The sequence below is a fragment of the Lycorma delicatula genome, chromosome 5 (genome assembly GCF_047948215.1).
Source record: "Lycorma delicatula isolate Av1 chromosome 5, ASM4794821v1, whole genome shotgun sequence".
In the NCBI taxonomy this organism is placed as follows: Eukaryota; Metazoa; Arthropoda; class Insecta; order Hemiptera; family Fulgoridae; genus Lycorma; species Lycorma delicatula.
Genome location: NC_134459.1, coordinates 158,584,807 through 158,608,711, shown reverse-complemented (window position 1 = coordinate 158,608,711; position 23,905 = coordinate 158,584,807). Strand labels below are relative to the sequence as shown.

Sequence of the window (23,905 nt, the reverse complement as noted above, 5' to 3'; positions counted from 1 at the left end):
ATGATAATTTAGGTTAAATTTAGAATTTATAATGTCATTTCTATTTAAAAAATTTTTTTTTGTTTTCTGTAAAAGTAGAAATTTTGTAATTTTATTTTTTATTCACTATAACTGCTTCCAATTTTAATTTACTTGAAATTAAATTTTATATACGAGGGTAAATCAATTATTATCCACAATGTATAAATTTTATTGCAATACAAATAGGAAACTTAACATGTATATCATTTTTCAACATAGTCTCGTTGCATTTCAATGCACTTGGTCCATCGTTGCACAAGCTTCCTGATGCCCTCATAAAAGAAGGTTTTCTGGCTGTGAGCCAGGAATGCACCACTTTTTTCACTGTTTTGTCAGAGGTAAATCGATGGTTCCTTAATGCCTCTTTGAGTGGACCAAACAAGTGTAGTCAGAAGGGACAAGATCAGGACTATATGGAGGATGAGCCAGTACTTCATAATTGAGTTTCTTGAGCGTTTCAGCAGTGTGGGTAGCAGTATGTGGATGGACATTGTCGTGCCACAACAAAACACCTTTCGACAGCAGTCCTCAGCGTTTGCTTTGAATTGCAGGCTTCAGCTTGGCAGTAAGCATCTCACTGTAACGCACACTGTTTATTGTCATGCCCCTTTCCTCATAATGTTCCAGTACTGGGCCTTGTGAGTCCTGAAAAACCGTAAGCATCAGTTTTGCTGCGGATGGAAAGGTCTTGAACATTTTTTGCAGGGCAAATTTGGATGTTGCCATTTACTCTCTGGCTTATAATGATGGATCCATGTTTCATCACCTGTGATGATTCTGTCACAGAATCATCACAGGAGTTGTTTTGGGACCCGACTTGCACAGACTTTATGAAACCAAAGTGGATGATTTAGTAGGCAGAACCATGAATAATTTGCAGACAATGTGCCATTTCATCAATAGTTACAAGTCTGTCTAAGAAAGCCATGTGCACGGTCAATGTTTTCCTCATTTGTGGCGGTAAATGGTTGTCTGGTCGTGCGTAACACTTGTGCAACCATTTTTGAATTTTTCAATCCATTCGTAGACACTCCATTGCAGCAACACACTGTTCCCATACTTACCGAAAGTCTTTGATGAATTTCAGCCCCTAATACACCTTTCGACCACAAAAAACTGATCACTGAACGTTGCTCTTCTTTGGTGCAAACAGCCATGGTTAATAGCAGGGCAGTGATGGAACTAATCTAGCAGCATCAAACCTGCACAGACGTAACAAAAATTAAACCACGCATGCGTCATCTACGCAACATGACAGTACTACCAACATAAACAAAAATATAATAAATTGTGGATAATTCACTTACCCTCATTTTTTTTTTTTTAATTGGTCAAATCATTGAGATCTGCTGTGTTTTGCCATTGCCAATTGTCTAAGTTTTGCCCATTTGTTGTATCCCTTAGGTTTAGAATAAATTTGAGAAAAATCTTTTTATAGTTGTAACTAGAGATGTTCAGATCTGTGTTTGTGAACATTTTACAATTGTATACTTTAGTTAAAATAAGAAACCCAAGTAATGTATTTTATAAAAGTTATCAGGCTCAGTATACCCTTGAATCAGTTCTAGCTTAGAATTGAGACATGGATATGAACATGAACCTGAAATAAAATGAAAAGAAGAGTGCAGAGTACGAAAGGTTATAGAAATGTTAAATTAAAAAAGGCCAAAAGAGCTAAAGATACTAAGATGCTGTAGATGTAAGTAAAGAATTAAGAAAATATCCTTAATATATTTAGATAATTATTGGCTACATAAAAGTGAGATGAACATGTTAAGAAACTATGATTAAAGTACAAGAGAAAGGATTGTAGGGAAGGTTAATTACTTTTATACTGCCAGTCAATATTTAAAGAAATATTTTTAACATGGCCAAATTAGATCGGTAAGACAGAATTATGCAAAATATCAAAACAAAATACGATAATAAATGTGGATCATGATAAAGGGGAAATGTCCTGTTTTAGCTTGCAGAAATGGTATTTTTTATAAACTACTTCTATTATTATATATTATAATTTATGTACAAATATGTATGGATTATATAGATCCAATTGATATAAGTTAATGCTCAAATTAATTATTGGCAAAATATTATTCAGAGAAATATTATCTAAACTGACTGCATTAATTTTAGCTATCTTTTTTTCATTGCACATTGGAATGTTTTGCAATAGAAAAACACCTATGGTATGGTTATTGCAGCATAATATAAATTCAGAACCACAAATAGTAGGGACATTTTTAAATAATTTTTTTTTATCTGTAATTTTTTATTTCAGGCTTGGAATTCAGATAAAATATGTAGTGATCTTCGTCTACCTGATAAGAATGAATTTATACCAACTAATTTTGATTTGGCAACACGTGAAGAAAATGTGAGTATAATAATTTTTTGTTAATATTAAAAAATATTAGTGAGTTTTAATCAGTATAAATTATTAAATAAATAAATTCAACTGTTCTCCCTATTCTAGGATATCCTGTGTCAGGTAGGTCATCTGCAGTACATGTCTGCCTCCAGACAGACTTCTTTCCCTTTAAAGATACCACTTATCCTCACATTTATTTTCCAGGGTGTTACTTCTACATGGACTTAATCCATTGAATGTTATCATGGTCTGTGATTGACTCTTAATTCCAGTCCTGCATCCATACTTTTCACAATAATTTATTAAATTATCAGAAAATCCAAAATTATTCAAATCCACATAACTGAAGAATAGAATAAAAAATTGGATTTTAAAGTAATAAATGTAGAATGATGCTTTTTAAGTAAATAATGAAAAAGAAAGAAAAAAGTACTTATGTGTTTGTTGTAAGTAATTTTCTTGTATTTTTTCAAAATTTTTGTAATTTTTACTTCCAGACCTGGAATTGAAATAGAATTGGAATATTGAATTGAAATAGTACAGCAAACTGTATTCTGGCAGAAGAATATAATTAATTATTTGTAACATTTAAAAAAAACATCTATTTAAATGTTAAAAATATGTTTTTGTTGGTTGAATGTTTTTTGGTGGAGTACAGCCAATAAGCATTTTGTGTCAGTATCATTTTTTTGACATATTTGTATAATTAAGCTAATTGCGAAAATAAACATTCAGCCACTCCACAAGTACAGAAATAAAGAACACATAATTTTTCTCTTTCCATCAAAGCACTTTCTGTAATGTTTTTTAAAAATGTTATTTTTATTTTTTAGAGGACAGTACTGCACTAATATTAGATAAATGCTAAGGAAATTTTTAAGTATTTTGTTTACGCCAACGCGTAAAGTTGTTTTTATTCCAATGAATTCAAGGTTATGGTCGAGTCTTGTAGTTTACAGGCTTGGTAATTTTATTTTGCATTTTTGTAAGGCATACGTGCATTTTAAAATAGGTTGTTTGGGTTTGTTTTCGATATCAATTTCTCTGTCTCCAGTTTATCTGTCTTACATAATTCTTTAGTGGTCTGCTTGCTTGTAAATTATTTTTGTTATGTCTTCGTTCCTGAATACCACACGTTTTCTCTAATCGTTCTCATACTAACACTTAGACACTACTCTTGTTGTCAACACACACACACACTCTTCTGTCCATTGCTTTGTTCACTTCCCCTAATTCTCACCATGCCAGCTTTGGTCATTCTAGTCCTGACTTTCATGTTGTGCGGATCCTGGTCCTCCAGTGGAGGACCAGGCTTCAATGTTCTCTCTCTCTCTTATAATGTTAATACTTCGTCCTCTTCATACTCTTATAAACGTTGCGGTATTTCTGTCAAAATTTTCTCTAGTTCTACTCCGCCAGTGTTTCGTGATTTCATCGATCTCTGTTTTTGTTTTGCCTCGTTTCTTTAAGTTATTCTTCAAATTCACTATATTACGTCTCTGTGGAAAGTGTTTCAATCACTACATACTGCCAATTCTATCGATGCTGAATCTTCTCGAGCTGCTGATTACATTTTCATCGAAGCAGAATCTCTCCAAACTCGTGCTACATTTTTGAGACGCCACGTCCTGCTCAACCTCTAAACCACGTCTCACCCCTGCATTCCTGATACACCACTGCGGACTACGCCCAGGATTACTGTATGTATTCATTTACCTTCATTCACGAGTTCGTCTCTTGCTAATATTTGTGTGCTACAGGCAAGTTCAATTTTCATTATTTATTACGTTAAACAGTTATTTTATCATTAAAATTTTTGTGGAACATTCAGTTCAGTTCATTGTACCTTATGCATTTCACTTTCAATTTTAGTTTAAAAACCATTTATTCACTTAAGTGCAGTCACGACAGATGACTTATATAAAGTTGTGTCATTGTTCAGCTGCAACCTATTTTACGTGTTTATTACAATTTGTTGTTATTGTAATTAACTCTATAATTTAATCTTGTAACTTGTTAATTGCCGAGATTATTTCTTTTTCTACTCATGAACTGTATTCATATTACTTCTCTTAAATTAACTTAATGCAAATTACTCCTGATGTGCAGTTATGTTTTAGGACTTTTGTAATTTTATATTTTCAAGAAAGCTTGTTTACTAATATGAACTCTACTTATATGTTTATTTATTTCAATTTGATTATTGTAATTAACTTTTTTTTACTAGAATATTATTGTGGCCTTTTTTTACACTAAACTAGAATTGCTAGTTTTAATTATTTAATGCTAAGTGTTTGATGATGTTCATAAATTAGAAAAGGCCAGTGCCAATTAAGATTTACTGTAATTTATTTTTCTAAGTTAATGACATTTGATCATTGCTAATTTTTTCAATATTACAGCGTATGTCAGTAATGCAATAGTTTTCCAGTCATACTATGTTTATTGATGTTATGTTTTTTCTAAGTTTATAATTGTAAATAAGTTGTTTATGTTCTCTTGTTTTCAGGCTTTGTTTAAATTGTAGATTTTCAAAATATGTATTTGAAAAATGTATATTCATGTATTTTCTCATTTAATATCATTATTCATATGTTGATTCAGCTGATATTTATTAAGTATCATTAAGGTTATGTTAGTTTCATAATTATTTTTATTTTTTAAGGTTATAATTTAACATAAGTTCAGTTGTTTTCTTTCTAATTAAAGTCCAATTTCTTTTGGCAAATACGACCTGTGTGTTCTTTTGTTTTTGTTAACTTTACCCAACATATTTTTCTATAAAAAAAAGTAAATGTGAAAAGAAAAAAGAATTTAAAAAAAAGCATTACTGAAGATTGGCTTAAGCCTGAAAGCGCTTTGATGGAAAAAAGTAAGGCAAGAGTGTTCTTTATTTCTTTACTTATGGAGTGGCTGAATAAGTTAGTAATTAGCTAGAATTTATGTACAGAGGAAATATGGACCACAAAAATTTAATTTAAATAAATTAATAATTTAAATGTTTTATCTACTATTTATTTATAAAATTATCACTGTTATTTAACTCTGTTGTATTGTACTAATATTTCAGGCATCTCCTCATCCAGTTATCATCCAGGAAACACCATTTTTCAGAATTTGGTTCAAACAAGATGATGAATATTTACTGCCAAAATGTAATTTAAAATTTGAGTTTGTCAGGTAAGTTTTGTCTTAATAGATAACAGATCCATTGTAGATCTTTAATATTTTTGTAAATTACGGGAGGAAGTTCTATTGTACTGCTTCAGATTTTTTTTTCCAGTTTGTTAAATAATTAGTGTGCCATAGGATTTCCTTTAATGTCTCTCCTATTCCGCAATTGTTTTGATGTAATTTTTTTTTCTAAATGTAGACCTATAAAACTAATCTATATACACTTCTACAAAATTGTGGTTTCAGATTCAAATAAATTGTACAACATATCTCTAATTATTTTATATTTTCTAGTAAGTTAATAAATTTCATATCTAATCATTTCATTTATGGTATTCTTTAAAAAAATCATTAATGATATGATTAAATGGATTGTATCGAATAGCATCATTAAGAGACTCTTAAGTGCTTTTTTATCATTAGATATTGTTTACTGTGAATTATTACTAATAATACTGTATCGACTTGTGATGTATCTATCGGCTATTTTATTATATGTGCTATGTATTTTTATGAGCACATCTTTATTTTATTTTTATTATTAATTTTATTTTTTTATTTTTAACTTTTAATGCAAATTTTTATTCTAATTTTGTGTGTTTGTATTTATAAAGAGAAATAAAATTGAATTTAATTGGTTGACATTTAATTTATGGAAAGTGTTGGGTATGGTGTGTGATGAATGGTTGACAGTGTTTACAACTTAGTTGACCAGAATATTTTTAACAATTGCTTCTCAGTTCTGCCCCAAGATTCCACTAGTAAATGGCAATGAGTATACCTAATCCTTAAATAGAATAATGGGCCTTCTGCATCTGTGGGCAACTATAAACAACAGACGTATAATGACATACAATCCCAGTCACTGAGTGTAGTACTAAGAATGTAGTGCAGTAGAAAAGAGAATAAATTTATAAAAATTAATTTTACTGTAATCTGCTTGTATATCTTATTCATGTCTTTATTCACATTTATGTGGAGGCATTCTCATTCTTTTGTTTCTTGTTGCATAAGAAACATGAGAAACACAGAAAAATTCTCAACAGAACAGATTTCTTAGATACTAAAACTTATTTTGTATGTTCATTTCTTGAAACATAGTAACAGACAAACATCTACGAATGTTGTGTTGATAGCATAAGTTACAATGTAATACTTAATACAAATAAAATTGCTCAGTTAATTTTCAAGTTTCTTAATATTGAATTGAACTTGGGTAATGCAATTTGATTCATATATTATTTGTGTTGAAATTGACTGAATAATAAATATTTTAACAAGACCAGTATTACAGACCTAAGTAATGGATTCATGCCAATTAAGAAGAAAGTATTATAAAATAATAAAGGATTCCAGAAGGGGACTGAAAAGGCTAACAGGTATGTTTGACACACCTACAACTGATGTTCTGTGAGAAGAATTACTGGACCAGAGTAGGAATTCATGCGAAACTGTAAGGACTCTTGATGATTATTCTCGTGCTTCAGCTTGGGTCTAGTTCTGCAGGTAAAGATGATTCGAGTATAAATACTCCAGGAAAGACGAGTTATGGCCAGTTTAAGCAAATTGGTGAAGTAAGTATTTTAGTTCATATAAACTTAGGTGTTCCATGTGACGTCACAAGCATGCTAGTGTAGACAGTGGATAACTACAGGAATTTGTGCAGTGAGTTTCTGACTGATAGTTAAAGAAAGTGATAATTCATAGATTATAGGGTATTTAATTTGTGAACAGGAAAGATATTTGCAGTGAAAGAACATTATCTTTGTAGTAATACAAATACCAGTTAAAGGTGTAATTATTAGTGGTCATTATAATGTCTTTTGTCAATACTCTACTGAATTCTGGTTTTTATATAAATTCTGTTATTGTAGTTCAGTTATAAAAATTACTTGAAATTATAGTTTGTTGGTAATCATGGTTTATTATTATTATTATTATTGGCATTTATTATTATTGTTTGTTGTCATTGTTGTTGATTATTCTTATTGACATTGTTATTATTGATTTGTCTTATTTTATTTTTATGGTCTTAAGACTAATGAATTCTAATTATTTAAACATTTCTAATTGTTAATCTCTCAGTATCTTGATGAAGCCACAAACACGTGATAATATGTATGAATTCATACTTTAATATTCAGTATTCTGTTATTGTAAAATAATAAGAATTAAGCTTATTATTTGAATCTTGAAGTCGAATTAGTGTCTTATTGATTGGCAGAGTTATGAAGTTTTGTTATACTTAACTATATTTCACATTTTTCAAAGATGTAAACCTATGGTGTTGACTGCTTTCTTAGACCTTCCACATGGTGGTCGTATTTTTGGCTTGACTAATGTTCACTATTTGGGGGTTTTCCCTTAAGAGGCAGCATTTGCATTTTGTTGGGATGCGCCTCTGTATGGGATGGAATGACATCACAGCAGCCAGCCACATGGTGCATCATTACTGCTGCCACTGCGCCATAATTATTAATACAGTGCTTAGTGAAAGAGTTATCCTAGCTGTTGTTTTGTACTAGTGAGATTTTACTGTAGCGTATGAGATTGTGTTAATGTAGTATGTACCAGGTGACTCAATTTGTTGACTAGTATTTATTTTATAGTCGATTGTGATATTATAAAACTGTGATAACTTGAAGTATACATGCTGTGGTAAATAGCTCAATTAAGTCTATGCCAAATGAAAACATCAAACAAATTAAATCATAAATCAAAAAATATAAACATCAAAACATATAATGTGTATGCATACTTGGGCAGTATATTATGCCCAGTGGTTTGTTTGCAACAAAGGATAGCTCTTTAAAAGTGAAGAGCGTATACAATATTCCATTCCTCAGAAATCATTTATATAAGTTGAAGCCTTCATTCATTGTTGTCTTTATTTTTATAAAAACAAAGTTTTTATTTTCTGAAATGAATTTATTCCAATTTACCGGGTCACATTTACAATAACAAAACAGTTATTCAGTTCGTGCAAAATGAAGATGTTCTACACAGTATAAGCTTAAAGTGCTGATTGGCACGAAATAAAATCATACACTTGGAAGTAATGAGCTTTGGGTTTATTCCAGAAAAAGATGACTAAACTAGACATGGAGACATGGAATGTGGTTCAAAATCATGGTTAGATTTTCAAACTGTTTTTATTCATTTAGAATTCACTTGTCAAATTCTTTACACATGCGTTGATTGGAATTGTTATATGCGCAAGTTGTGGAAAGACAATTTACTCTAAATAATCAGTAGTTATTGGTGGACCTAATATGCACCTCAAAATTAACGAAACTTGTTTCACTAAGAGAAAGTATAATAGAGGAGTAAGAAGAGTATTGCCTCAACAATGGATGTTGGGTGGAGTTTGCTGTGAAACGAGATTTTCTTGTAGTAATGCCAGACAAATCTGCAGAAACTTTACCAATCATCTGATAATACATTGCACCTGGGACTACTGGTTTTGTCAGATAAATGTGCAGCATATAGTGCTCTTATATACACCAAATGGTGAATCATACATTTTGTTGACCCGAAAACCCAAGCCCCCATACTCACTGTATGAGGGCAAAGGCCAACAAAAACTGGAACAAGAAATGTTGGATTGTTGATAGATTCGTACTTGTTGAATATATGTGGCAACAACAGTGTCAAAATAAAGATTTATTTAAAAAATTCTTCATTGTACTGCACAGTTTGACAACTGAATGAATTACCTTCATATTGTATTCTATATTATTATTCTTCTGTATTATATAGGCCTATAATATTCTTAGTTCCTCTTTTATTTTTTTATATTTCTTTTATGCATGTGTATTTTTTTATATTATATGTTGATTATTGGTGTATATAGTGTTTATTTTTAAAGCTTAAATACTAATTTAAAAAATTAAAGTAAACAATAACATTATAATCAATCTAATACTAAATAATCTGGCATCACAGTCATGGCAGCCAGTTACTGTGGTATTGCCAGCAATATGAAACAGTGATATCACTCTAGTTTATTCAGAGGCATGTTTATACTATTCCTAACAAAATACATATGCTGCCACTTAATGGAAAAGATTATATAATTTTACTTAAATATGCTGTTTGGTTTAAGTATCTTTTACAGTGTTGAAAATGTTTGGTATATTCTATTAAAATGCAGTACCAAATTTACAAAATTTTTATTGCTGTTAAAGAAATATGTTTGAATATTTTTTTAAGTTTTCTAAAAATTATTTTTTTTCTTTGTTTATATTGTTATTTAGCCCGTTGGCATATTTGGATCCTTCTAGTTGCAACATGGCATATATGTTTGTTACACTTTTCAAAGATGCACTTACTGAATTTGCATATGCTGCTGAGTTAGCTGGTTTAAAATGGGAATTAAGCAGCACAAAGTATGGCATGGAGGTATGAATAATTGTAAATTACTATGAGTTATGAGTAGTTGTAATTTCATATATATTTAGGTAACATTGTTAACAAGTATAAAGCTTGTAAGTTAGCACTATCAGTGCTACATTTTTTTTTTTAAATAAAATACTAATAAAACTGTTAGAGGAATTTTTGTAGAAATCATGTCAGTGTAGTTGTAATGTTTATCATGGCAATTCCAATGGTTTTATTAATGTATAAAAAGGTTGTGTGTAGTTAGTCATTCAATAAGGATAAGCCTGTTACTGATATTCAATCTAGCTTGTTTTTATTTATGCCAAAAATGTTACGATGAGCAAAATTATAAAGAATGGGTTAAAAGTGAGGTTCAGAGTGAAGAAAGTGATCAAAGGAAAAATATATATTTGTGCTACAAAAACAGTGAAGTACATGTTATTTTTAGTGGGAAGTTTTGCATCCTTATCTATTCCATATTCAGACCAAGTGACTGATGACATTTTTTAGAGAGAAGGCAGGAGATTTCTGTGTAACTGGAACTGAGAAAGTCATTCCTAGGCTGGTCAAATCCATTTAGATTCATTGTGACCAAATTGAAAAATAAATATAGCTATGTTCTAAAGGCATAGCTTTTGACAATGCTTGAAGGCACTGGGGCACCCCCAGCCCGAAAGCTTGAGCTCACTTGCTCACCCCCAGTGAGCTCGAAGGCACCCTTCGAGCTCACTGGGACTGGAGTCCCTGTGCTTCATCACCGCCACCCATTCTCACAAGCATGGATGAACAGCGGCTCTGCAAGGAGATTGTCAATCACCCCTTTGCTCTCAAGCTATTGAATTCTTCACAGAATGCTTCTCAGGTCCTCTAGTCTTTGCACCATTCACTTATTTTGAAGTCTTAACAGAACACCTCTCAGGTCCTACAGCAATGACAGAATTATTTCAATCATGATTGAGGATCTAGAATCCTTCGAAAGTATTTTCATGAAACATTAATGTAAGATAAGATCTCAATATTTTTTACTAGGTGATTTTAATAGAATTTAATATATACACACACACACGAGGTGTGTGAGAAAAGTAATGAGATTGGTAGCGATCTGGCAATGCTGTGTCTACCAGTCTGTGCTAGATCGGTTTATTTCATCCCTTACACATGCTCAGTATGAGTTTCAACTCCATTCAGCCAACAAATTATTTTTGTCAGTGAAGTTGTGTTTTTGTTGTGTTAATGAAATTGGAGCATCAGAATTTAGAGCAATGTTGTGCAATCAAATTTTGTGTTAAACTTGGGGAATCCGCAAGTGTGGCCTTTGAAAAAAAGTTGAAATAGGCCTATGGGGAACATTGCTTATCAAGAGCACAAGTTTTCCACTGGCACAAATCATTTTTGGAAGGCAGAGATCACGTTGAAGATCAATCTCGCTCAGGGAGACCTTCAACTTGTGTGAGGATTCTTATGAGATCAGACCATTGGTTAACAATAAGGATGAAGTGTGAATGGTTAAATTTAAACACTTTCACTGTACATCAAATTTTGACAAACGATTTGGACATGCGAAAGGTTTGTGCGAAATTGGTGCCAAAAAACCTCACAACGGAGCAGAAGGACAATCGAAGAAACGTGTGCATCGATCTTCTTGAGAGGATTGACAATGACCAAGAATTCTTCAATCGTGTGATCACAGGTGATGAATCCTGGATATTTGAGTACGATCCTGAAACAGCGGCAAAGCGAAGAGTGGCACACGGCGTCATCTCTTCGACTGAAAAAATGTCAAATGAGCAAATCAAAGATCAAAATTACGCTATTTCTCTACATAGTCACCACTCCAATTTAGACATTTGTCGTAGTGTGGTACCAACTTTCCAATATCCTTGTCGTAGAATGAAGCCGCCTGTGTTTTCAGCCATGTTTTCTACGCTGGTCTGCAGCTCGATGTCTGCGCCAAAATGTTGTCCTCCTAGCCAGCGTTACATATGAGCAAAGAGGTGAAAATTGGATAGAGCAAAGTCCTGGTGGCTGTATGGTAGGTGATCAAACACTTCCCAATGAAAATGCTGCAGGAGCTTCTTTGTTACAGCTGCAGTATGCAGCCGAGCATTGTCATGGAGAAAGACAATGCCTGATGACAACAGTCCTCTCCGCTTATTCTGAATTGCCCTTCGTAGACGTAGGAGTCACGCAGTATGAGGCTGCAGTGATGGTAGGTGCCACATTCATGAATTCCACCAAGAGAACTCCATTCTGGTCCCAGAACACATTAGCCAATGTACTTTCTGTTTGAGAGAAGGTTCGCTTGAAATTCTTTGATTTACTGGGAGAATGAGAATGCATCCACTGTTTGGATTGTTTTTGTTTCTTCAGTTTCAAAATGGACCCATGTCTCGTCCCCTGTTACAATTTTGTTCAAAAAATCTTCTCCTTCATTGTGGTAGTGCTGGAGAAACGTTAGGGAAGCGTCTATTCTCATTGTTTTATGATGGTCGGACAGCATCTTGGGAACCCATCTCGCACACAGTTTGCGGTACTGAAGTCTCTTACTCACAATGGTGTAGAGAGCTTACCTTGAAATTTCAGGAAATGAATCGCTCAATTGTGAACTGACGATTTTCTCATCCACTCGCTCATAGAGATCATCGGTTGACACTCGCTTCCTTCCCTGACCGCGTGCAACATGAACATCTGTACGTCCTGCTTTAAAGTTCTTGCACCATTGTTGCACTTTGCTGTCACTCATTGAAGTTTCACACATTACTTATTTGTCTATGAATTTCAGCTGCATTACACCCCTCAACCTGAAGAAATCGAATTACCACCGCATGCACTTCACACTTGGCTAGACATGTTTACGTGCTAGCTGCGTGTTCAGAACTAAACATAACACAGCATGATTGAAGGCCATACTAGTGACGCTGTGCAACTTATATGCACAAACGTTCATCAGATTTTTGCGCAGGTTTTTATTTTGCGACCGATCGGACCCAGAAAAAATCACACAACTGTTATATTTCTTTCTCTCTCTTTCTGTGTGTGTGTGCTTTTTTTAAAAGCAATACTCTGTACCAATACAAATCAATTTATATTTAATGATCAACCCAAGTACAGAACAATTGAAATAGGATGACTTATATTATTTCATTACATAACAGAAGCGCTTTTGCAAATTTGAATTTGAATTTCATCATCACCTGCATACATTATATATATCATACTTTAAAAATCATACAAAAATTTAAAACCTTTTATTTAAATTAAAAATTTTTAATTATAAACCCAAAGAGATAAAAACATAAGATATAAAAATTTTAAAAATATAAAAGATTGTTTAAAATTAAGATCAATTAATTAAAATTAACTAAAATGGAAAAATGTAATTAAAACAAAATATAAAAATTAAATAATTAAAAATTAAAACTTTTAAAATAAAAAACAAACTTAAGTATAGCAAAGTCATGTGCTAGCCATTTCACTGATTTTACTTTACTAACCATGTTGAAAAATCAACTATTCAACACTTATTATAAACAGGTAATGGCACTATCCTACTGCAGCCTTTATGATACAGTCATCCTTGTTTTCTGCCTGAAGGTTGATAATAATAAATTTATTCTTATGTTTATGTATATAATAGCATTCTTAAATGTCAAAACCCTTATTCCTATCCAATTCACATTTTTTTTAATTTCTAATATTTTTAAGTTTGAATATCTGATAGTGTGTTTATTTTTAATCAAATGATTAACTTCTAAAATGTTCCATGAATCTGGTTTTAAAGGATCTAGTGGTCTTACCAATATAAATATGGTCACAATCATTACATATGATACGTTATTTATTAAATTAAATTAATTAATTTAAATTGGTGTTATTTATAATTTTCATTTTTCCCATTTATTATAAATATTATCTACTAATCTACTATTATAGCCATTATATATAGCAATCTGTTTATAATAATTCTTTAATTCACTTTTATTTAATGTTATTTTTTGTACAATTAATTATTCTATTTACCATATTTGTATAAGTACTAATCTTATGTATGTATAGTGGTTTTGTTAGATGTTGGCTTTCCTATATATTGAAATTATACATTGATTGTTTTTACTAAATTCAATATTAAGACCTAAATTTATTTTTCTATTGTTATCAATTTCAAACATAAATTTCACTTCACTAGAGTATGAGATCAATTTATTCAAGATTATTAAACGTTTGTCATTTATCACTGGATTGATGATGATCAATCCAGATGATGATGATGATGATGATTGGATGATCACAATATAAACTTATCTAGTCCACATTAAAATATCATGTGTATGTGTTATCCCCTAACCTATTTTACCTTCAAACTCCTGTAAATAAATCTCAGACAATAGGGATGACAACAGAAAACCCATTGGTAGCGTACTTTCTTGGGTGTAATATTTATAAAAACTAAACTAATTTTGTTTGCATATGTTACTTATAATAATTTAATAAACTTATATAAATTTAATGAAACAATATATTAAGATATAAATGACCCTACTAAACATTTTTTTAGGATTACTAAAAGTTTAATAATAGAATTTCGTTAAATTTTTAATTATAAAAATAATTTAATTTAGATTGTACCCTTTGAACTGAGTGCACCTATATATTTACTGGTTAACTAAAGTTACACAAACAGGGTATGCCTATGCGTCCTTTAATTAATTTTAAAACTGCTCCTTCTTATATTATATCTAAAATAATAGATTATTTTATCTCAGAAGGAAAATAAAGTTAGAGAATAAATATAATATAAAAATTGGATAAAAGTTGGTTAAACTAAAGGTCTTAAATGTAAATTATGAAACTAGGAGGGTAAGTTATGATATCTGCAATATGTATCCTAGCATACCTAGAAGTAACTATTAATATATTAAAGAAAAAATTAGTAGAAAATCATGAAGATCCCTTATTTATTGAAAACATCATTGTTATTACAAGGAACTTATGCAAACAAAATTACTTTAGTTTTACTAAAATATAATGGTATATCATATAATGGTTATGATAGTAGGTTGGTAGATAATATTTATAATAAAAAAATGGTGAAAATTAAAATTAAAAATAACAAATTTAATACCAATAAATAACTCATAAAAAATGGATATGTATGTATATTTAAAATATGTCTATATTGAAAGTAGTCAAACACATTACAATATTTTATGATAAGTTAAAACCTGCATACCAGATGTATACAATTTGAGTGGTATTTATAAAATCATACGTAATGATTGTTGACCATATTTATATTGGTAAGGGTTTTGACATTTTAGAAAGGTAAACATAAGAATAAATTTAATATGATCAACCTTCAGACAGAATATGAGGATGACTGTATTATAAAGGCTGCAGTTTGATAGTACCATATCTGTTTAGGTAGTAGTGTTTAGTAAAATCAGTGAAATGGCTAGCACATGATTTTTCCTTGCTTAAGTTTCTGCTTTTAATTTAAAAATTTTAATTTTTACATTTTAATTTTGACTTCCTTAATTTTAATTGATTTTTATATTTTACGATTTTATCTCTTGTTTGGTGTGTATAACTTTTACATATTTTTATTTAAATAAAAGGTTTTAAATTTTTATGATTTTTAAAATATGATAAATTAAATTTAATTTAAAAATTACAAAATTTTTTAAAAAAAATATATTAATAAGTGAATGGGCAGTATGTTGTCATGGATTGTATGCAGCTGATGATGCAATTAAAATTTGCAAAAGCGCTTCTGTTATGTAATGAAATAAGGTAAAGTCATCCTATTTCAATTTTTCTGTACTTACGGTTGAACTATTAATATATATATATATTACACACCAGTTTGTATAATCTATCAATCGCTTCCTCACCTACACTGCACAGTAATTCTACAGGTATTCCGTCTATTCCAGGAGCCTTTCTGCCATTTAAATCTTTTAATGCTCTCTTAAATTCAGATTTAGTATTGTTTCTCCCATTTCATCCTCCTCAAATTCCTCTTCTTTTTCCTCCGTATAGTTCAATATATTCCACCCATCTATCGACTTTACCTTTTGTATTATATATTGGTGTACCATCTTTGTTTAACACATTATTAGATTTTAATTTATGTACCCCAAAATTTTCTTTAACTTTCCTGTATGCTCCGTCTATTTTACCAATGTTCATTTCTCTTTCCACTTCTGAACACTTTTCTTTAATCCGCTCTTCTTTCGGCAGTTTGCACTTCCTGTTTATAGCATTTCTTAATTGCCGATAGTTCCTTTTACTTTCTTCATCACTAGCATTCTTATATTTTCTACGTTCATCAATCAGCTGCAATATATCGTCTGAAACCCAAGGTTTTCTACCTGTTCTCTTTATTCCCCCTAAGTTCGCTTCTGCTGATTTAAGAATTTCCTTTTTAACATTCTCCCATTCTACTTCTACATATTCTACCCTATCTTTTTTACTCAGACCTCTTGCGATGTCCTCAAAAATCTTCTTTACCTCCTCTTCCTCAAGCTTCTCTAAATTCCACAGATTCATCTGACACCTTTTCTTCAGGTTTTTAAACCCCATTTCTACATTTCATTATCACCAAATTATGGTCGCTATCAATGTCTGCTCTAGGGTAAGTTTTGCAGTCAACGAGTTGATGATATAATCTATCTGATACCTTGCAGTATCGCCTGGGTTTTTCCAAGTGTATATTCTTCTATTATGATTTTTAAATTGGGTGTTGGCAATTACTAAATTATACTTTGTGCAAAACTCTATAAGTCGGTCCCCTCTTTCATTCCTTTTGCCCAGCCCGTATTCACCCACTATATTTCCTTCCTTACCTTTTCCAATGCTTGCATTCCAATCTCCAACTATTATTAAATTTTCATCTCCTTTTACGTGTTTAATTGCTTCATCAATCTCTTCGTATACACACTCTAGCTCATCATCATCATGGGCGCTTGTAGGCATATAGACCTTAACAATCGTTGTCGGTTTAGGTTTTGATTTTATCCTTATTACAATGATTCTATCACTATGCGTTTTGAAATAATCTACTCTCTTCCCTATCTTCTTGTTCATTATGAAACCTACTCCTGCCTGCCCATTATTTGAAGCTAAGTTAATTATTCTAAAATCACCTGACCAAAAGTCGCCTTCCTCTTCCCACCGAACCTCACTAATTCCTACTACATCCACATTTATCCTATCCATTTCCCTTTTTAAATTTTCTAGCCTACCAACCTTTTTTAAACTTCTAACATTCCACGCTCTGACTCGTAGAATGTTATTTTTTAATTTTCTGGTTACCCCTTCCTTAGTAGTCCCCACCCGGAGATCCGAACGGGGGACTAGTTTACCTCCAAAATATTTTACCAAGGAAGGCGCCTCCATTATTGCTATGTGAAAATGCAGAGAGCCACATTTTCTTGGAAAAAAAGCAGCTGTAGTTTTCCATTGCTTTCAGCTGCGCAGTACTCAGAGGACTGATTGATGTTGATACGGCCGTTTAAGTCATTCTGACTCATGCCCCTAACAACTACTGAAAGATCTGCTGCCCTCTTTCAGGAATCATTCAATCAAAGCATTAGCAACAATTATTTTCCTATGAAATAAGATATGGTTCTTTCATATGGTTTGCACAAGCCATATGAAGTTCCTACATCTTTGTTACTTTTAAAATTCTCATTATTTTTATCGGACCTTGTATATATGTATGTACTTTATTGCTAGTGGTAGTTCTTATCTAGTACAGGTTGAATGCTGTTATATCAAATATCAGTATAACAGAAATATCCAGTTTTAAGTAATAGTTTTAACTAATGTATTCAAAATTTTTGTTTAGCTAGCCATATACAACCATGTTAAAAATCTCATTTGGTACTTATGTATTAACGCCACCGCAGCTACAGCTGCTGTTTAGGTTATGTTGACTCTGTGTACTGACAAATCTTATGTATTTCAAAATAACCTAACTAAATATAACCTATGCTCGCTAAGCTCTTATAATTAACATTAAATATGCATAATATATACAACTTATATTAATAATATAACCTTAATGTTATAACACTGAAATCCAATTAATGTTAATCCACCGGAATCCGATTGACTACTTTGTTTTTAAATAAAGCGCTGTAGCTGCGGTGGCATTAATATGTAAGAGGTTAGCGAGCGTAGGTTATATTTAGTTAGGTTATTTTGATAACCTAAACAACAGCTGTAGCTAGCTGCTGTGGCATTAATATGTAAGTACCTCTCATTTTAACAAATGAATCAAACAAAAAAATTTGGTATAACGAAACAGATTTTTGGAAGTAAATAATTTTTTCTTTCTTAAAAAAATTATCTCTGAATTATGGAATGCTATAATGTGAATGAGTTAATTGGAAGCAGGTTGTGTCATTGGTTTATCTCCTGGTCCTACAACAAGTTTAGAACTGTGAAGTTAATGTACAGTTTGATTAGTTGATCAAAATCTTACATCACACTGGCTTGCAGCTATGAGTTATTTTGTTGTGTATCGTTGTGTTGTTTTAATGTACAGTATTGTTGTTTTGGGTATCTGTGTTGCGGTTTTCAAAACTGTGAAACTGCTTTTGATGAAAATAAAGTAAATTTAAAGTAAAGTAAAAATTTACTTTAATTGTAATTAGAATTCAGTTTAAATTAAAGATGGAGAAAAAATCAGATGAAAGACAGTCAGTCTACTGTCAAAGAAAAATTAGAAAAGAATGTTGATTCAGATAGGAAAAAATTTAGTAAAAGATTTCAGAATAGCCCCTACGTCTATTTTATCAGCAATATTAAAAGACCGCAAAAAATAGAAGACTGATCTTCTAACATGGCCTTAGCTCCTGAAAGAAAAACATGCGTAAAAAATTAGGCGTTACATGATTTGTACAAAGCTGTTTACATGTGAGTTGATGAGGTTAGTTTCAAAACGTGGCCATAAATGGAAACATAATCTATGAAAAAGCTTAATTTCCAAAACTGTTTTGGTTATGATGAATTTCAAGCCAGTCTGGGATGGCTGAATTGATTTAAAGATAGATTTGGGATTGCTTGCAAAGTGGTTTTTATTGAGGAAATGGCCATTCCTGTGTTCAATGTAAACAAATGGAGAAGTGGAGTAATAAAAGAAATCATAAAGCTATATAATCCAAAGAATGTTATTAATGCAGATGAAGTGGGTATATTTTTTCAGTTGCTTCCATCCACATCATTCAGTTTAACAGTCAAAGGAGAAATGTAAAGGAGGGAAAAGTCTTAAGCAATGTATCACAGCATTTTTCTGCTGCAATACTTATCAGCAATGAGAAACCGTTAGTAATTAGTAGTCTTTGAAAATCTGCTGCTTTAAAAACATTCAGTCACTACCATGAAATTATTTTCCCAATAAATGAGCTTTGATGACCAGTACAAATCAAAATTAGATCCAATTTCAAATGAAAAAATAAACATCAAACATGCTTGCAAAATTGATTTCAGATTCTTTGTTGTTGGCAAAAGAATCAACCATTAAAGAAATGTTAGATAAAATCAAAACTATTTGACTACACCTAAGCAGCCTTGATGAACCTTGACTTCTAAGGCAATAGCACTGAAAATGAAGGGAGGGCCTTGTGGTATTCAGCAGTGAATTCTTCAGCTCTTATTCCAAAATCAGTGACATTCCAGGATTGCGAGTGAAATGAGCGACAAAGAAATTGTGAAGAATGTAAGGCGGCTTTTTCTGCTTCATCTGTTTCAACAGTAGCTTGTGATTCAAACAAATGATGTAAACAAATGTCTAGCAAATATTCATCATATCTCACTATGTTACAAGACGTTCTGAAACATATTTTTCAAAATGTTAATTCCATTCAAAATTTAATTTAAAATGGTGCAACTAAATAAAAAGGCATTGCAGTCAAAAATGACAAAATTTTTTAAAGTGGGCAATAAAATTTTACTGTTTTGGCCTGTTGATAAATTTTATAAAATTTCCTATAACAAGTAGTGGTCCTGATGATTTTGTTGTAACTGAATTCAACCGTATTTGTAATTATCATCCATTTGTTTCCAACATTTCTTGCCAGAATGAAAAGTTTTAAAAAATTCATTGCTCTCATGCAGTATGATATAAAATATCTGAGAGGTATGATTGATTTACCTTACAGTTGGTACAGCCAGTCAGCCATTATGCAGAAGTAAAGATGTCGCTTTTTAATCTTAACTGTATATTGTTCTGCAACAGCATATTTCTTAATCACTTCATCTTGTAAGCTTTGCATGAGGTGTTTTAGCAAACCAGATCTTAATTCAATGTATGTTTTTTCTTTCAAATTAAAAAAAAAAATTATAATAGTTGTATTTTATGTTATGTATTTTTTTATGGAATGTCAATTTTTATATTTTTTTTCATACGAATATAATGTTTTATATTTTAGCTTGGTGTTGGAGGATACAATGATAAGCAGCATGTTCTTTTGGATAAAATAATAGAAAAAATGACCAGCTTTAAAATAGATTCTAAGAGATTTGCAATTCTTAAAGAAAATGTAAGTAAATAGAAGAAAACTTTTGTATCTATTTTGTATCATTTGTAAGTTTGGTTTGGTATTTACATTTTTTTTTTTTTTTTGTTTAATTAAGAGTTGTCATATTACCATATTTTATTTTGAGATTACACTGCTTCACAATAAGTACAAGCTTATTTATGGCTATGTATTTTGTACCCTTTACAGACTTTTTCATTGTCATTGACTACCGTTGATCAGAATTGTACTGTTAAAAAAAGTTAACTGTATTCAGACTTTTTAAAATTAATTGGATTTGTTGTGTAATAATTTAATTGTATTATATATGAAGCATATCCAAAAAGTAATAGTTTCCTTCTACTACTGCCACAGTACTGCGATCACAGTTCTGATCATCTCACACTCATTTGTTGATTTTTGCATCTTTTAATACAAAAATGTGAAACAAGCTGTCCATCAGAAAATTAAAGTTTATGGTGAAAATTGTATGAGAAATGAAATAAGAAAGTGGGTGCAGAATTTAATGAGGACGCAGTTATATGTGCATGACAAGCAAAGGAGTGGGTTTCACTCTTTCATGAATACAGGTTTGGTTACACGAGTGGATGAACAATGTTAAAAATCAACAGTTTAAAATCTGTTTATATAGATTTTCATGAAATTTACATTTTTACATGAATCACAAATTCTGCTCTTGAAGGGTGCTGAAAATGTTGACATGAGTTCAGAAAACCAAGTGATAAAGACTTTGCTCAGTCTTATCAGATTTAAAAATTACAATTTTTTGAGGCAAATAGCAACTGGTGACAAGACTTGTGAAACAGTGTAGAATGGGTGCCACACATCATCTCTGTAAAAGATATTGTGTTCAAACCATCACTTCAATATGAAAAATCATGTACAATATTTTCTTTGATGAGAAAGGGGTTTTGTTAGTGTCTCTTGCTGAGAGATGAGCCTATAAAAATGCTTTGCTTTATCGTGTTACTCTAAAAAAAAACTGCATCATCGATTACAAAACAAGAGGAGAGACATACTTACTCATGGGGTTGTATTGCTTCATAACAATGCTTGTGTGCTGATGACTCCACTTGCTTCTCCATTTCATGCATTCCCTTATTGAACAGAGTTACGATGACGATGTCAACATGAAAAATGCTATATAGAAATAAGTGGTTATCTTCACTGGCAGTATTGTTCTTTGAGGAAGGAATGAAAAACATAAAGAATTAAAAATGCCTTAATAATGGTGGAAATAACGTAGAAAAGTAGTTAAAACTATGCTCTTCCATGTAATAAAACTATTCTGTTAAAAGGTGTGTATTTTTTAATAATTCATTAATTACTTTCTGTATATATCTCGAGGAAATCAATAGCATTATAAAACAAGTTTATCTCTTAGCTATTAAGATACCTTATATAAAAACTACTCATTTTTTCATCATCACAGGTGCAAGTTATTGAATATAAAGTAGGAAGATATAAAAGCCTTTAATAAATATTTTATTTACGGAGAAATTTAATATTTTGACAGTTCACACATCATTTTACTGACAGAATTTTTAGTACTAGATCCAATTAACCATAAATGCAACAATAAAAAAATTGCATTTTTGCAACAATAAATGCATTTGAAATTTCGTCATCAGTAAATCCTTATTTTATAAGATTTTACATTTAATACCTTGCACCTATGAGTGATGAGTAAATGAGTGAGTGAGTGAGCGAGTGAGTGGTGGTTTTTATAATATTAGTTTAACATTAAAATGAAAAATTTTGGAGCAAGAAACTACTTTTTTTCTTTTTTTAGAAAAAGTGAATTATATGATCTATATTCCTAGAAATTAATTTTCCCTACTCTGCACATTTTAATTATTCTAACTATTCAATAAAAAATGAAAGTAAAGGAAGCGAGTTGCCAATATATTGGCACTGGTTTGTGTAAAATAAAAATGTTTTAACACAAATAATACTTACAATTATAGCATAGTATAAGCGTTTGATATAAGTGTCAGATAGGTTTATAAAAGGCAGATCTTAAATATTTTAATATTTTCATTAAAATAATTTATTATACTAAAACACTTGTGAATCTAGTATTTTATAAAAGTAAAATCTACATTAAAAATCAAAATTTTTTACTTACTTACATGATGTTTTTGTATTTTAAACAGATAAAAATTCATCACATATATAATGGTTTTCCGATACAATATTTATAGCATGTAGAAGTGTATTTTTTAAATTAAATACGACTGTTGTATTTAAATGTTGTATTAGCCACGTGTCTAATTTATCAGCAAGAAAGTTTAGTACACCCATATTTTCTATCTTTGCACTATCGTGATTTGAATCCAGCACTAATGTAACTTGTTCTAATTGTGGACTGCAAGTTGTTTGATTTGTTCCGATATTGTAACTGTTAATTATAGGCATTTGAAAACTGAGCCAGTATGTCATTGGTCCACTGTATATTCTTCCGTGCGAATGATATTTACCATAATATGCTTCGTAAAGGTAGTTCACTTTGTCAGTATGTAGTAGTATACAATCGCCACATATAATCATTTCATGTTGTTTTTTACCTGGACTCTTTGGTAAAATAAGTCTTCTTAATTGACCATTTTCATTAATTAATTCTAATATGAAGTTGTGGAATCTACCATTATATGCTCGAAATTGTACAGTTGCATTGTTATTTTTCAACGTATGATCATATGTTTGTTTTAAATCTGGTAAAGTGTATATATCATCAGAAACAATCTTAAATGCTTCTTGAAAAAGATCTCTAGTTACAAATTTTAAACGATTGATATCACTTGTAACTCCCCAATCGGCTACTCTCATGCCACTTGAAAATTGAGCACTAATAAAAAATAACACTGTTAATATTTGTATTTTTATCATTTTGATGTTAAAAGTTAACAGCTAAACGAATGAAACTTGTAAACCAAATTAACCAAAGCTAGATTACTTAGAAATAAAGAATTTGATAATAATAGTGACGTTATATTACATTTACATTTTATTTTAGATTAACTTTTATCTTTCTATAAGAATAGAACACTGATAATGTTTGACACAAAATGTAGCTGACCTTTTGATCTTTCACAGTTTAAAGTGTATTTCCCCCTAATAATATGACTTGTTAGTAATATTAATAATTATTTTGCTTTTATAAGATAATAAAGGAAATTCAGATTTTTATTAATAAATTGCCTAGAAATAATGTGGTAATTTTTTTTGTCATGCAGAAATAAAGGAATACAAAATGATTTCTTTAGGTGTGCTTTATAAAAGAACATTAAATTTTATGTAAATGAAATTTGTACCATGAATTTATTTTAATCCAGAATGAATTTCTTTAATACATCTACTTCTATGTTCATTAATAAATGAAAACAGCACAGAGTGAAACTACATTCACTGTTTT

The 23,905-nt window shown here is 30.8% G+C and overlaps 2 protein-coding genes across 2 annotated transcripts in view; one reads left to right on the top strand and one right to left on the bottom strand.

The window, feature by feature from the left end:
• LOC142325532 (insulin-degrading enzyme-like) overlaps positions 1-23,905 on the top strand; it is an 86,821-nt gene that overhangs the window by 47,748 nt on the left and 15,168 nt on the right. Inside the window, 4 exon segments of the mRNA XM_075367398.1 lie at positions 2,303-2,398; positions 5,463-5,572; positions 9,823-9,967; positions 20,383-20,493. Coding sequence (XP_075223513.1) covers positions 2,303-2,398; positions 5,463-5,572; positions 9,823-9,967; positions 20,383-20,493 — 462 coding nt within the window.
• Positions 208-23,485, bottom strand: LOC142325534 (uncharacterized). Its single transcript, XM_075367403.1, has 2 exons — positions 22,619-23,485; positions 208-1,223 (listed from the first exon to the last, which is right to left on the bottom strand). Exon 1 carries the CDS (start codon positions 23,377-23,379, stop codon positions 22,639-22,641), a length of 741 nt encoding a protein of 246 aa, XP_075223518.1. The 5' UTR covers positions 23,380-23,485; the 3' UTR covers positions 208-1,223; positions 22,619-22,638.

Coding starts and splice junctions, on each gene's coding strand:
- LOC142325534 (XM_075367403.1), bottom strand. CDS start 23,379: ATGATAAAAATACAAATATTAACAGTGTTATTTTTTATTAGTGCTCAA.